The sequence below is a fragment of the Lepidochelys kempii genome, chromosome 1, assembly GCF_965140265.1.
Source record: "Lepidochelys kempii isolate rLepKem1 chromosome 1, rLepKem1.hap2, whole genome shotgun sequence".
NCBI lineage: Eukaryota > Metazoa > Chordata > Testudines > Cheloniidae > Lepidochelys > Lepidochelys kempii.
Window position 1 is genome coordinate 37615855 of NC_133256.1, and position 11922 is coordinate 37627776.

The window sequence follows — 11922 nt, forward strand, 5'->3', positions numbered from 1 at the left end:
CCAGATATTCATTCAGCTCCTAGACTGCCTGGACTTGATTTCACAGCACCATAGTCAGATAATCCATCCAGACCTGAAACTGTAGCATCTGGCTGCATGGATTTTTGTCTGGAGTACCATGGATGGGGACTGTTCTTGGCAAGTCCAGGAGATACTGATTCAATGTGGAAAGACATTACCAGAGGGACTTAATTATCAAAATGGGTTTTGCTTTGAGGGCCTCGACAATATTGGTGTTGGAAGCATTCTGGTTACTAGGCTTATTCTTTGGGCTGGTGGGCCCTGAGTGAATTTTTCAAGCCCTTTATATATTTGAAATAAGATCTAAATATCACACATTTTTAAGTCGTTTAAGTAACATTCACATTCCTGTGATAGGGTACTTCTTCTTCTTTAGCCCTGCCTTATAGTTCAGTTTCTTCTTTTCACACTGGATACATAAATTCAACAAAACTACAGTAAATATATTTGTACATGTGGCTTGTGATGTCTGAGGAAAAAGTGGATGGATCAAGTAATGCTCTCTATGCTGCCTAATAAGACTTCTGATTAACACAAGAATTTGTTGGAAATAAATAGCATGTCATATCTTGGCACTTTAACGTTTCTTATTACTCAGTGGTTGACTTTTATTAACAAGTAGTTCATTGTTTAGTAAGGGATTCTACTGAAATTGTGCTATAATGCAGTGGCAGATGTAGTCTCCCAATTCAGTGGGTGAATGAAAGCAAGAGAGGCCCCGCTCTGCATCCAGACCTGGCTGCTCAGAGGAGGGAGAGGCAGTGAGTGCAGATGAACCCATGAACCTCTGCTAGAATATAAAACTCAGGTTTCAGAGTAGCAGCTGTGTTAGTCTGTATTCGCAAAAAGAAAAGGAGTACTTGTGGCACCTTAGAGACTAACCAATTTATTTGAGCATGAGCTGTAGCTCAAGAAAGCTTATGCTCAAATAAATTTGTTAGTCTCTAAAGTGGCACAAGTACTCCTTTTCTTTTTATATAAAACTCAGTATTTCTGTTAAACTTTTGTCTGTCTTCCAGGTGCATGTGAAGGAACATTGGCCTGCTCCACTTGCCACTTAATCTTTGAAGATCACATATTTGAGAAATTAGATGCAATTACTGATGAGGAGATGGACATGCTGGACCTAGCCTATGGACTGACAGAAACGTAAGGCACAGACTTTTCAAGTATGCCAGCGGGCTGAAAGAAAGGGATGGAGAAAGGGGCAGGAATGATTTAAATGTTGCTAGAATAACTTAATCAAATGAGAATAAATAGTTGGGATCTATTACATAGAAAGGAATAGTAGGTTAGATTTTCTTTGTTAGCTGAAGTTTACTACATAGGTGGCACCTGTGCCAAACTAAAGACTGTTTGCCAGTCCTCAGTAGTATCCTTTCAGCGTACAGATGATCTTGCACAGAGCTGTCATGTAGCTCAGTATAAACAAAGCATCCTACTAGTAGTTCTGCTACTGCTCTCCTGTTTATATTCTTTCTTCTGCTTTTCTGGACCATATTAACTTTGTCTGTAGAGGTTCTGAACAACACCATGTTGCCATTTTGGAACAGGTAATTAGCAGCCATCTATAAAAGCAAAAGCAAAAAATATTTGATTGTTGTTTAGTTTTAAGCAAGTTTCTTTGTCTGCCGAAAACCTTTTCCTGTTAACCTTTTCTAGTGTTAGTCTGTTATAGCATTCAGGTGAACACAGACAAGCACTCTTTAATACAGTGCTTCAAAAAGCCCAAGGGAGTTTTAAAAAAAAGTTTTGTGCTCAACATATGGGGTTCAGTCACTCACCCACACCGAGGAATTGTGTACTACCCATTGAGGGAGACAACTACCCCTTAAAGAGCTATTCTAGAGAAGCTGCAAATCAACTCCTCTCCCCCTACCTCCATATATGTGGAGCCCTGCACGCATACAAATTTAAATCTGCGGATATAAATCGGTATCGGCGGAGCTGCAGGGCTCTCCCAGGATCCGCACCAATGAAAGGAGCAGAACAGGGGGCCATGACCAGTGCCCTATGCCAGCAGCTGTAGCACCCCAGTCCCGCCCACTGGGACGGGCACCAGGCTCGCTGGCAGCTGTCCCTGATGGCACTCTTGTGTTCAAGTGGCACTCATGCCCCCAGACAGGAGACGCAGACAACTGCGTGGAAGGGACAGGGTCAGGGCTGCAGGCAGGGGTGTGCTGGCTCCTGAGAGCAGTGGCCCCACATTCTCCTTTCACCACTGCAGTTCTCAGGAGAGCCCTCCGATTCTTGCAGATATAAATTTATATCTGCACAGGGCTCTACACATATGAATACATTTTCCCAACTGTCAAAGGCTGTTATATGATCAGCTTTTCCTTGTGAAGACTCAAAGACAGGAGAACAAGGTAGACAAGCACTTCATTTAATGGTTTTAAAGGCCTAATTCTATCTGAGGTGGGCCTCACAAAAGGCCTGATCCAGAGCCCATTGATGTCTTTGGGAATCTTTCCATGGATTTTTTTTTTTTGTTTTTGTTTTCTCCTCCCGCTCCCTCCCAGTGGGCTTTGGATGTATCCCAAAACAGTTTTTTGACGCTGCAGAGAGGTGGGTCTAATTCAAGCCCCACTCTAATTCCTCTGGCCCCGCTGTGAATATGAGGTACTTCCTTGTGTACCTCTCTCTGGTGGAGAGATATGTGGAAATATGCATCCTCCCTGCAATCAATGGGACTGCTGAATTAGTCAGAGACATTTCCTCACCCTCTGCCTGGCTTTTGGTCAGCCAAATATTTTTTTTAATTGCTATTTGTTTCTAGGATTTGTCTCCTAACTAAGACATTAAGCTATGAGAGAGTTGTTTTTGCTTCCTTTCCTTCATCCTCCTCCCCATCCCCTTCCCTAAACAGAAAATTAAAAAGAAAGGATGAAGAAAATGTAAGACTGTTAAACATAGTTACTTCACCCTTACCATCTCTGTTTACTTCCTCCATTGAGAAAGAGGTACTTTAGACTCTGGGCCAGAGCTATTTGGGGAACAGACTCCGGAAAGAATGTTCCAAGACCATATGTTTTTGATTTAACCACCTTTTATTTAAGGCTTTAGAGCAATGTTCTTTTAATGACTAAGGAGCAGAATGCCAAACAGATAGCTCAGGCAGTTTAAATAAAAAAAAAAAATCTGAATGAGAGGAAGCAAGATGGTGAAGTTTCAGAGTTTCTAAAGCAAGCTATACTTCATCAGTTTACCTGTCTTAGCTATTGCTTCTCTGGCCAAGGATGCTATGGTCTGCTCAAGAGGGTGGCTTTTTATGGCTAACCAGACCAACAATAGGAAAGAACTTTTATGTCTCTATTGCATTTGCTATAGGTTGTCTGGCCTGTTACGGCGATACAATTGTTAGGTAAAGAGAAAAGCCTGCTAACTTTGCTAGGATAATATTATGCATGGGTTTTCTTCGCAGGTGAATCTCTAGACTGGGAAAGTTTCAGCAAGGGAAATATATTTGGTTAAAAATAATTGTTTGAACCATTCACAAAGACACTAAAAGAATTGATAGAGGAACTTAATGAGAAAACTGTTAAATATTTTCATTACAGTGTACCCATCAGATTGGGGCTCTGTTATGCTGTGCACCGTACAGACAAACAGTCCCTGTCCCAAAGAACTTGCAACCAACCTGAGATCAATTTATATCTTAAATTATATCCCTGTTTAAAGCAGACACCTATGATGTTCTCAGAGTTAAAGAAAAGGAGTACTTGTGGCACCTTAGAGACTAACCAATTTATTTGAGCATAAGCTTTCGTGAGCTACAGCTCACTTCATCGGATGCATTTTTGCGGATATAGACTAACACGGCTGCTACTCTGAAACCTGTCAGAGTTAAAGGTGATTCTCTAGGCCAGGAGCCACATGAGACCACTACAATTCTTCATCTAAAGCATTAGACCAGTAATCAGAGCTTCATCTGGTTTCTTCTTGGCTTCTCTGACCCCCTACCCCAGGGGTGGGCAAACTTTTTGGCCTGAGGGCTGCATCGGGTTTCAGAAATTGTATGGAGGGCTGGTTAGGGAAGGCGCTGCCTCCCCAAACACCTAGGTATGACCCAGCCCCTCTGGGACTCCTGCCCCATCCAACCCCCACCCTTCCTGGCTGCCCCTGGCACTCCTTCTTCTGCCCCCATTCAACCCCCCTGTTTCCTGCCCTCTGACCACCCTGACCCCTATCCACACCCCCAGCCCCTGACCTCTATCCACCCCCCCTCCCTGCCTCCTTACTATGCTGCCTGGAGCACCGGTGGCTGGCGGCACGCACTGCGCAGCACCGAGCACCGGGTCAGGCCGGGCTCTGCAGCTGCGCTGCCCCAGGAGCTCGCAGCCCCGCTGCCCAGAGCATTGTGCCAGCGGCGCAGTGAGCTGAGGCTGCGGGAGAGAGGGGCAGGGGGCTAGCCTTCCGGGCCAGGAGCTCAGGGGCCGGGCAGAACGATCCCACAGGCCGCAGTTTGCCCACCTCTGCCCTACCCCCACAACTGTGTATCTTGTGTATTTTTTCACTGCTCGCTACTGCCCTCTAGTGAAGATTGTCAAATAAGTAACATTAGACTGAGAAGGACATTTAGCCTGGTTGTTTTTATTTACTATAAAGAACATTGCTGATTTAACCCACCATGTGGATTTTTGAGGATGAATCTTCCTAAAGTTGTTATAGTCTCTCAAATTCAAAATAAAGTTACTAGTTGGTGTTAATCTTTAACCTTGAGTATTATAATATATTCATCTAGTTGGAAGTGAAGAACAAGTGTCTTCGTATTGCCCCCCTTGTTTGCTCTAGCTACCTCAGTAAAGCATGGGAAAGGATGCCACCCTCTTCTGATTGTCATTATGAGCCCATTTCTCTGAAGTGCAATTCACCTCCAGGGATATACTGATATTCCATTGATATGAGGGTTAAATTTCACCTGTGTTGTCTTTCAAAATTAAATTAATAGAACTCATTAATTTACCTGTTCTGTCTCTTCACGAAACCAGTCCATAAAATCATCCTTAAATGGGAGTCTTTTTCCTAAACAAAAGTTTTTTTCATTTAAAAAAAAAATCTTTCTTTTGTTCCAGCAAACCAAAAGGGAGAGAATAATTTGCAGGATATTTTTATTAAGATAGCAGAATGATTTGTTGTGCTAATGAATGTCTGGCTCCTTTGAATATCTTTGCTGGTTCTGTATCATTGCTCTAGTAATTGGAGCTGGATTTCCCATGTAATGAGTAAATGAACTGAGTTAGTGAATCTTAGCATCAGAGTTACTGTAACTGGTGGCAGGGACTGTTTTGGTGGAGTTAGTTACTTTTGGTCCAGTGAAACTAAGCTAAAGTCAGAGACTGTCTATAGCTTGGCGCTGCAAAAATCAGTATATCTGAAATAGATGCAGTGTGAATAAAGTTAATGTTGGTCCTACGTGGAAGGTTGCACAGGTAAAATTGATGTTTTTATTGGTCTAAAATGATGCTGGAGGTAACTTTTTTGACATGTCAGGTGTCACTTAGTCTCTCTAAAAAAAAAAAGTGGTGTCTTAATAAATGCCTTTATTTGTGAATGAACTTGAAAATTATCTTGCTAATGGTATTGCTAAATTACAGGAAGAACATAATGAAATGCTTAAATAAGAATATTAAATGCTATTTTTATAGGTGTGTGTTTCCCCTCAGTCCTTAAGTGAAACTGATATGAGTTCTGTTGCAGTACAGTAACTCCTCACTTAAAGTCGTCCTGGTTAACGTTGTTTCGTTGTTACATTGCTGATCAATTAGAGAACATGCTCGTTTAAAGTTGGGCATATAACGTTGTTTGGCAGCCGCCTGCTTTGTCCACTGCTTGCAGAAAGAGCAGCCCATTGGAGCTAGTTGGTGGAGGCTTGGAACTAGGATGGACCGGCAGCCCCCTATTAGCTCCCCTAAGTTCCCTGTGCGGCAGCTGCCCAGCAGGCTATGAATTGCCGGGCAGTTCGGCTGTCCCTCCCCCCACTGCCCTGTGCTGTCCTGCCCCTCTGCCTTGGAACTGCTCCTGGGAGCCTCCTGCTTGCTGTGCAGAGTGGGGGGGAAGAGGGGTGCTGATGTCAGGATGTCCCCCTTCCCTCCCCCCACTTCTGTACCTTATCCCCACAGAGCAGGGGGCAGACAAGACAAGTCTCAGGATGGAGGGAGCTTGCTGGCAGCAGCTGCTGTCTCAACTTGCTGATCTGCTTAAAAAGGCAGTGTACTTAGAGTGGGGTCAGCATACCGAAAGGGGCAATGCGCGTCTCTCTCTCTTTCTCTCACACACACACACACACACACACACACGCGGCGTGTGTCACTGTCTCCCCTCCTTCCATTCATGCTGCCTTGTAGAGTGTGAGGCTACCTTAACAACGATGTGTTAACCCTTGAGGGCTCAGCTGAGAGCTAGTTCATCATTTAGCAGTAAGGCATTCCCTGGGAAATATCCCACCCTCTTCCACCCTCTGACTTCACCACCTCAACCAAGCTTCACAATCATTTGCTGTGTACAGTATTAAGTTGTTTGTTTAAAACTTATACTCTGTGTGTGTGTGTGTTAAGGTATAGTCTTTTGTCTGGGAAAAAAAATTTCCCTGGAACCTAAACCCTCCCCTCCTCCCCCTCCTCCCCCTCCCCCCCAATTTACATTAATTCTTATGGGGAAATTGGATTCGCTTAACATAGTTTCGCTTAAAGTAGCATTTTTCAGGAACATAACTACAACGTTAAGTGAGGAGTTACGGCATTGCCCACAAACCCCAATCAGGATCACTGTGCTTGGTACTGTGCAAACACATAGGGTGATATGGCCCATGCCATGAAAAGCTTATAGTCTGAGGCCTTGAGCTTGCAATGTGCAATGCATGGGCATTGCTGTGCCTGTGTATTGTACACTGATTGAGAGAGAATAGAAGGGCAACAGTCAAGCAAAATGTTTTGAGGTAATGTTAGATGCACATCTTAATTTTTTTTTCTTTTTAATCCCTTGCCTGTTTACTCTTCAATTTCTTAAATCATGTATTTTTTTTAAAATTTCCTTGCCTGTCTACTGTTTTTGTCTTAATCCTTCCCTATATTTTTAATGTCATTATTAACCCTACATAATTGTATCAATTATTTTCCAGATCAAATTCACTCCATCACCTTTCCTTTCCTTTTTCCAACCTTAGGATCTGAGCTATTCAACCCACTGCCTTCCTTCACTGTCGCATATAACCCAGAATTCCTTGCTTTCTATGCTTTCTTTCTCCGTTATACGGCTGAGGTGTAAAGAGAAAATATGTATTAATAGCACAACTGACCCTGGAAATCATTACAAGTAATCACAGATGGATGGGAGAGGTTTGCATCATCAAACTCCTTTGTATGCAGAGGAAAACTGCTCTATAGCTCTACCAAACACCACTGAATACATAACTTCATGTCCTCTTTATCTGAAGTTCTGCTTCTATGCATATATTTTTAAATTATTTTCAATTATTTATAACCATTGTTACGTAAAGAAATGCACCTTTTTGCTCTTGCAATTTTGGCACTAGAACTTCTAGCTATAATTACAAGCCAAACTCTTACATTTGGGGTACCTTGCTAATTATTGGGGGGGGGTGTTAGGAATTTTCTTGATGCTCTGCTTCTCCCCCCATCCCAGGTTTCAAAATTAAAACTACTAGCCAACTAGGCTTTCAGTAGTGCTTATCAGCAGCTGAAATGGTGTTTTACTTTCATATTTTATTATTAGAGATGAACTACCTGTTTTGTTTTCCAAACTTAGCTTTTTAAATAAAGAGTAAAAGCCAACCTAATTGAGTAAAAGCACAACTGAAAGCCTCAAAAACTGGCTTCAGTATTTAGACTATCTGTAGTTCTTCAGATGATTGTTTATATGTATTTTTCCTCAGTTGCATACATACTCCATGCACTTCAGATTGCAATCTTTTGGCTAGCAGTGTCCATGGAGGGGGTCATGTGTGTGCCCTGAGTACCCTTGCACCCTCCCATTCAAGAGCATAAAGGGCAGGGGAGGGCCAAACTTCCCTCAATACCTTGCTACAGGTCATGGCTGCGAGATGGAACTGTGAGCAGTTTTTCTATTTATTGCATACTTGGCTACCTTCAGTTATCCCTTAGTTACATTATATTTAGATCAGTGTGTAGATAGTTAGCATAGGGTTTTTGTTTTTGTTTTTCTTATATCCAATACTGGTCTTCAGTCCTTATGGCTAAGTCTTAAATATTGCCCCTTTTATGAGGCAGCTATGCCCCTTAGTGATAGATCTCAGATGTCTCTGTTTTGTCTGGGAAAGGGCATATCCCTGAAAAATATCCAATCTGCAGATTGTTTTCTAAATGAATACAGAGGCAAAAGAAGCTCTCCTAAATAGCTCTTCTCATGGGCTTGTCTAGTAAGACCTTTTTTGATCTGGATAAACAAGACTCTTGTGGAAGAGAGCAGGTTTCCTCTGAACGTGTTTTGGTAAGCTCTTGTTCCATTGGTAGCACCCAGGCTCCTGCTCCTGAAAAGACTATCCAGTGTTCCTGCCTTCAGGTCTTTGTTGTCGGCTGCTGAGGAGGATATGAGAAAGCACTGCTCTGGGAAAGCATAGGAAAAGGTCACCTTCTAAGGGAGCTGCTAAGAAAAAGAGGCTCAAATCACCTTATTTTACTGCCTCTAAGGGTATGTCTACATAGCAGTTAAACCCCCGCAGCTAGCCCGGGTCAGGTGACTCCAGCTGTGGAGCTGTAAAATTGCTATATAGATGTTTAGCCTTGGGCTGGAGCCTGAGCTCTGGGCTCCTGTGAGGGAGGGAGGAGGGTCCCAGAGCTTGGGCTCCAGCCTAAACCTGAATATCTACATAGCAGTTTTTAGCCTTGCAGCCTGAGCCCTACAAGCCCAAGTCAGCTGACCTGGGCTAAACACAGCTGTGCCACTAGTCTTTTATTTCACCCCAAGAATACCATGTGTCCCAAAATATGTCTGTCTGGTATCCTCAGGCTCCAGTGACTGAGTTGTGGTACTGTCTAAGGAACAGTTTCAGCCTGTCTGTACTGAAACTGTGATACCATAATTGGTGCTCTTGGTACTGGAACCAGTCTTTTCAGTGTCCGCATCTTCAGCGTCTGCCACCCTGGTGCCATTAATATCTAGTGTCCTATTCGGGATACCAACCTTTTTGCCTCTGAGTTCACAGTATTGAGTGATCTCATGGTACGATGCTTCCTGAGTCAGTACTGTTATGCGAGGACATGCTCTTTTGCACTGGCCACTACCTCAACTCAGGCACCGAGTATTTCCACAGTACAGTTGAGGGAGTTCCCTATGCCTCACCCTGGGACTCTGGTAAAATCAGCACCTCCACTCGAGGAGTTCAGTTGTCCACCCTTTGCCAAGAAGTGATTCAGCTGTCAAATTGGTGCAGTGGGCATCAAATCACTTCAGTAGCTCTGAACCTTCTGGGATTACAAAACAACCTAGCAGATTACCTGAGCAGGCTATTGTCCATATGCAATTACATGGCAATCAAGGACTCAAGTCATTCACATTTTCTGCAAATAGGGTCATGGATTTATTTGCAACAGAAATAAACATTGTCCAAATTTCTGTTCAGGGGAGAGAGTGTGTATGCATGCTCATGTGAGCCCTGGCTCTCACTTAGATGTTTTCCTCACCAATCCCTCTAATATTGAAAAGCTCAGGCAAGATAGTTAATGATCCTAATAGCACTCGACGTTCCTAAGCAATCTTAGTATCCAGATCTTCTGAGCTATATATCTGACCATCCGTAACGTTACCTCAGATCCTGCACACAATTTCCCAGAACAATGGACAGATCTTTCATCCCAAACCAGCTTCACTGCATCTCTCAGCATGCATGCTGTCTGGTTGATTGTAGTGAAAAGGAGCTGTTTTGCTGGTATCAACATTTGATCCAAAGCAGAAAAGGCACAACAAATTTGATACATGAAGCTAAATCGAAAAGATTGTCCATTTGGGCAGAACAGAATCGCATTTCTCCCTTGGAAACTCAGGTTCCTTTTTTTTCTGGATTATTTACTACTATTGTAGAGCTCTGGACTGTTCATTAGTTCTATTTAGAGTACATCTGATAACCACTTCAGCATGTCATCCCCCCATCCAAAGGCACATGGACCTTTCACTTTTTCTGCCTGCTCACTAATCCTTTCTTTGCTTGCTGCCACGTGACCATAGAAAAGAGGCACTGTGTCACAGTCAGTAGGATTCAATATGGCATCTGGTGATCCAGCACTCCGACAGAGAGATTGAGAAGAAGAGAAGAGTCTTAGGAAATAGTCATTAGTGAGGGCACCTCTTCTAATGAGGTGGAGAGCAGAAACTAGGCTGGCAGGATGAGGAGAGTGGATGTCAAAACATTGGGAAAATACAGTCTTCCTTGGTTAATCTTGAGCAGGCTAAACAAAGTTTTATTTAGGATATATGCAGAGGGGAAAAGAGGCACGGGAAATGAGGAGGCTGAGACGGGGAAAAAAAAGAAAGGTGCATTGAGAGAGAGCTTCCGAGTATGACAAAGGATAAAAAGGACAAAAGCAAAGCCTAATAACCCGTGGAAAATATTTACTCCATTCAGTCTACTTGGGTGCCAGATGTATTCACTCCACTATTTCTATTGGTTTTTTTTTTTAAATAAAGTTTCTGAACTGACAACAATGAAGAGTGAGGTCCTAGCTAAAGAATAGGTAGAAGTACAAATAGAGGCTGATTTTTTCTCTCTCCACGCCCCCATGCATAGTTCTGTGACTATTCACTAGTTGTGATCTGCCTGAACCATCAGAAAATGTAGCCTTTTTTAATACCAGTTGCTATATAATGTGATTTAGACTTTCCACTAGAAACTGGACTTGAGAATAGCAACTTGTCACATAAACCACCTGAGAAAATCTCAAATTACTAGTGATTTAAAACCAGTTACATAAGCTTAGAAGAAGTTCTGTGGTGCAGATTCCGAGATGGTGTAAATTGTCATAGCTCATTGAAGACTTCATTAGAGCTATGACAATTTAAGCTAGCTGAGAATCTGCTCCATAGGTTTTAACTACCCCATGCTGCTGATTTTCAAACTTAGATCCCTCTCCTTAAAGCTATCATGTGCATACACCCAGGCAGAACCCCATTGATTTCAGTAAACATAATGGTTTACTCATGTGGAGCAGCTTGCAGGATCAGAATTTTACATATAAATTAAAAACCAATTTCCCTCCCTCTAAGGTAACACAATCTACCAGTTCACATTAAGGACTACATTAAATGTGTTTTAGCTGTATTATTTTGCATCTTTATGCTACAGTATTTACAGCCTGCCAGCTTTTTACAAATGCGCTTTTTGGAGGGGGAGAGAAGGGTAAACGGTACTAAGTCTCATGTGAATAGGTTCTGAAAGATCAGATTTTAAACCCCATGCTTTGTGACTGCAGTGTTATAACACCATCAGCATAAGTATATGGCTAGAACTAAACATAGTGTTGTTCTTCGTTACAGATCACGTTTGGGCTGCCAGATCTGCTTGAAGAAATTTATGAACAATATGACTGTTCGAGTACCTGAAGCTGTTGCTGACGCTAGACAATCCATAGATATGAGCAAGAATTCCTAAAATAAAACTTATTCGGAGCGTCTCATGAAATTTTTAACTATTTTTATAACTTATTTCTAAATGTTTAAATGTGAACTCACATAATCATGGGAGTTATTTTTTGACTATCAATGTTAATTCTGTTCTAATTTTCTTTATGAAACCACTTATTTTGATTCTTAAAAAGAGGTAATACTTTTTAACAAGTTAAAGCTGAACTATAAAATGTTGGCCAAATTATACTCGGAGAAGTCATTAATGGATTTATTTGTGTAAAGAAGTCTTTTCTTTTTCAGCTG

At 42.2% G+C, this 11922-nt stretch overlaps 1 protein-coding gene across 1 annotated transcript in view; it reads left to right on the forward strand.

The window, feature by feature from the left end:
* FDX1 (ferredoxin 1) overlaps positions 1 to 11674 on the forward strand; it is a 78014-nt gene extending 66340 nt beyond the window's left edge. The window contains exons 6-7 of the mRNA XM_073329081.1: positions 1041 to 1170; positions 11530 to 11674. Coding sequence (XP_073185182.1) covers positions 1041 to 1170; positions 11530 to 11644 — 245 coding nt within the window. The 3' untranslated portion in view covers positions 11645 to 11674. The remainder of the gene's footprint in view (positions 1 to 1040; positions 1171 to 11529) is intronic.
* Positions 11675 to 11922: the final 248 nt, after the last annotated feature.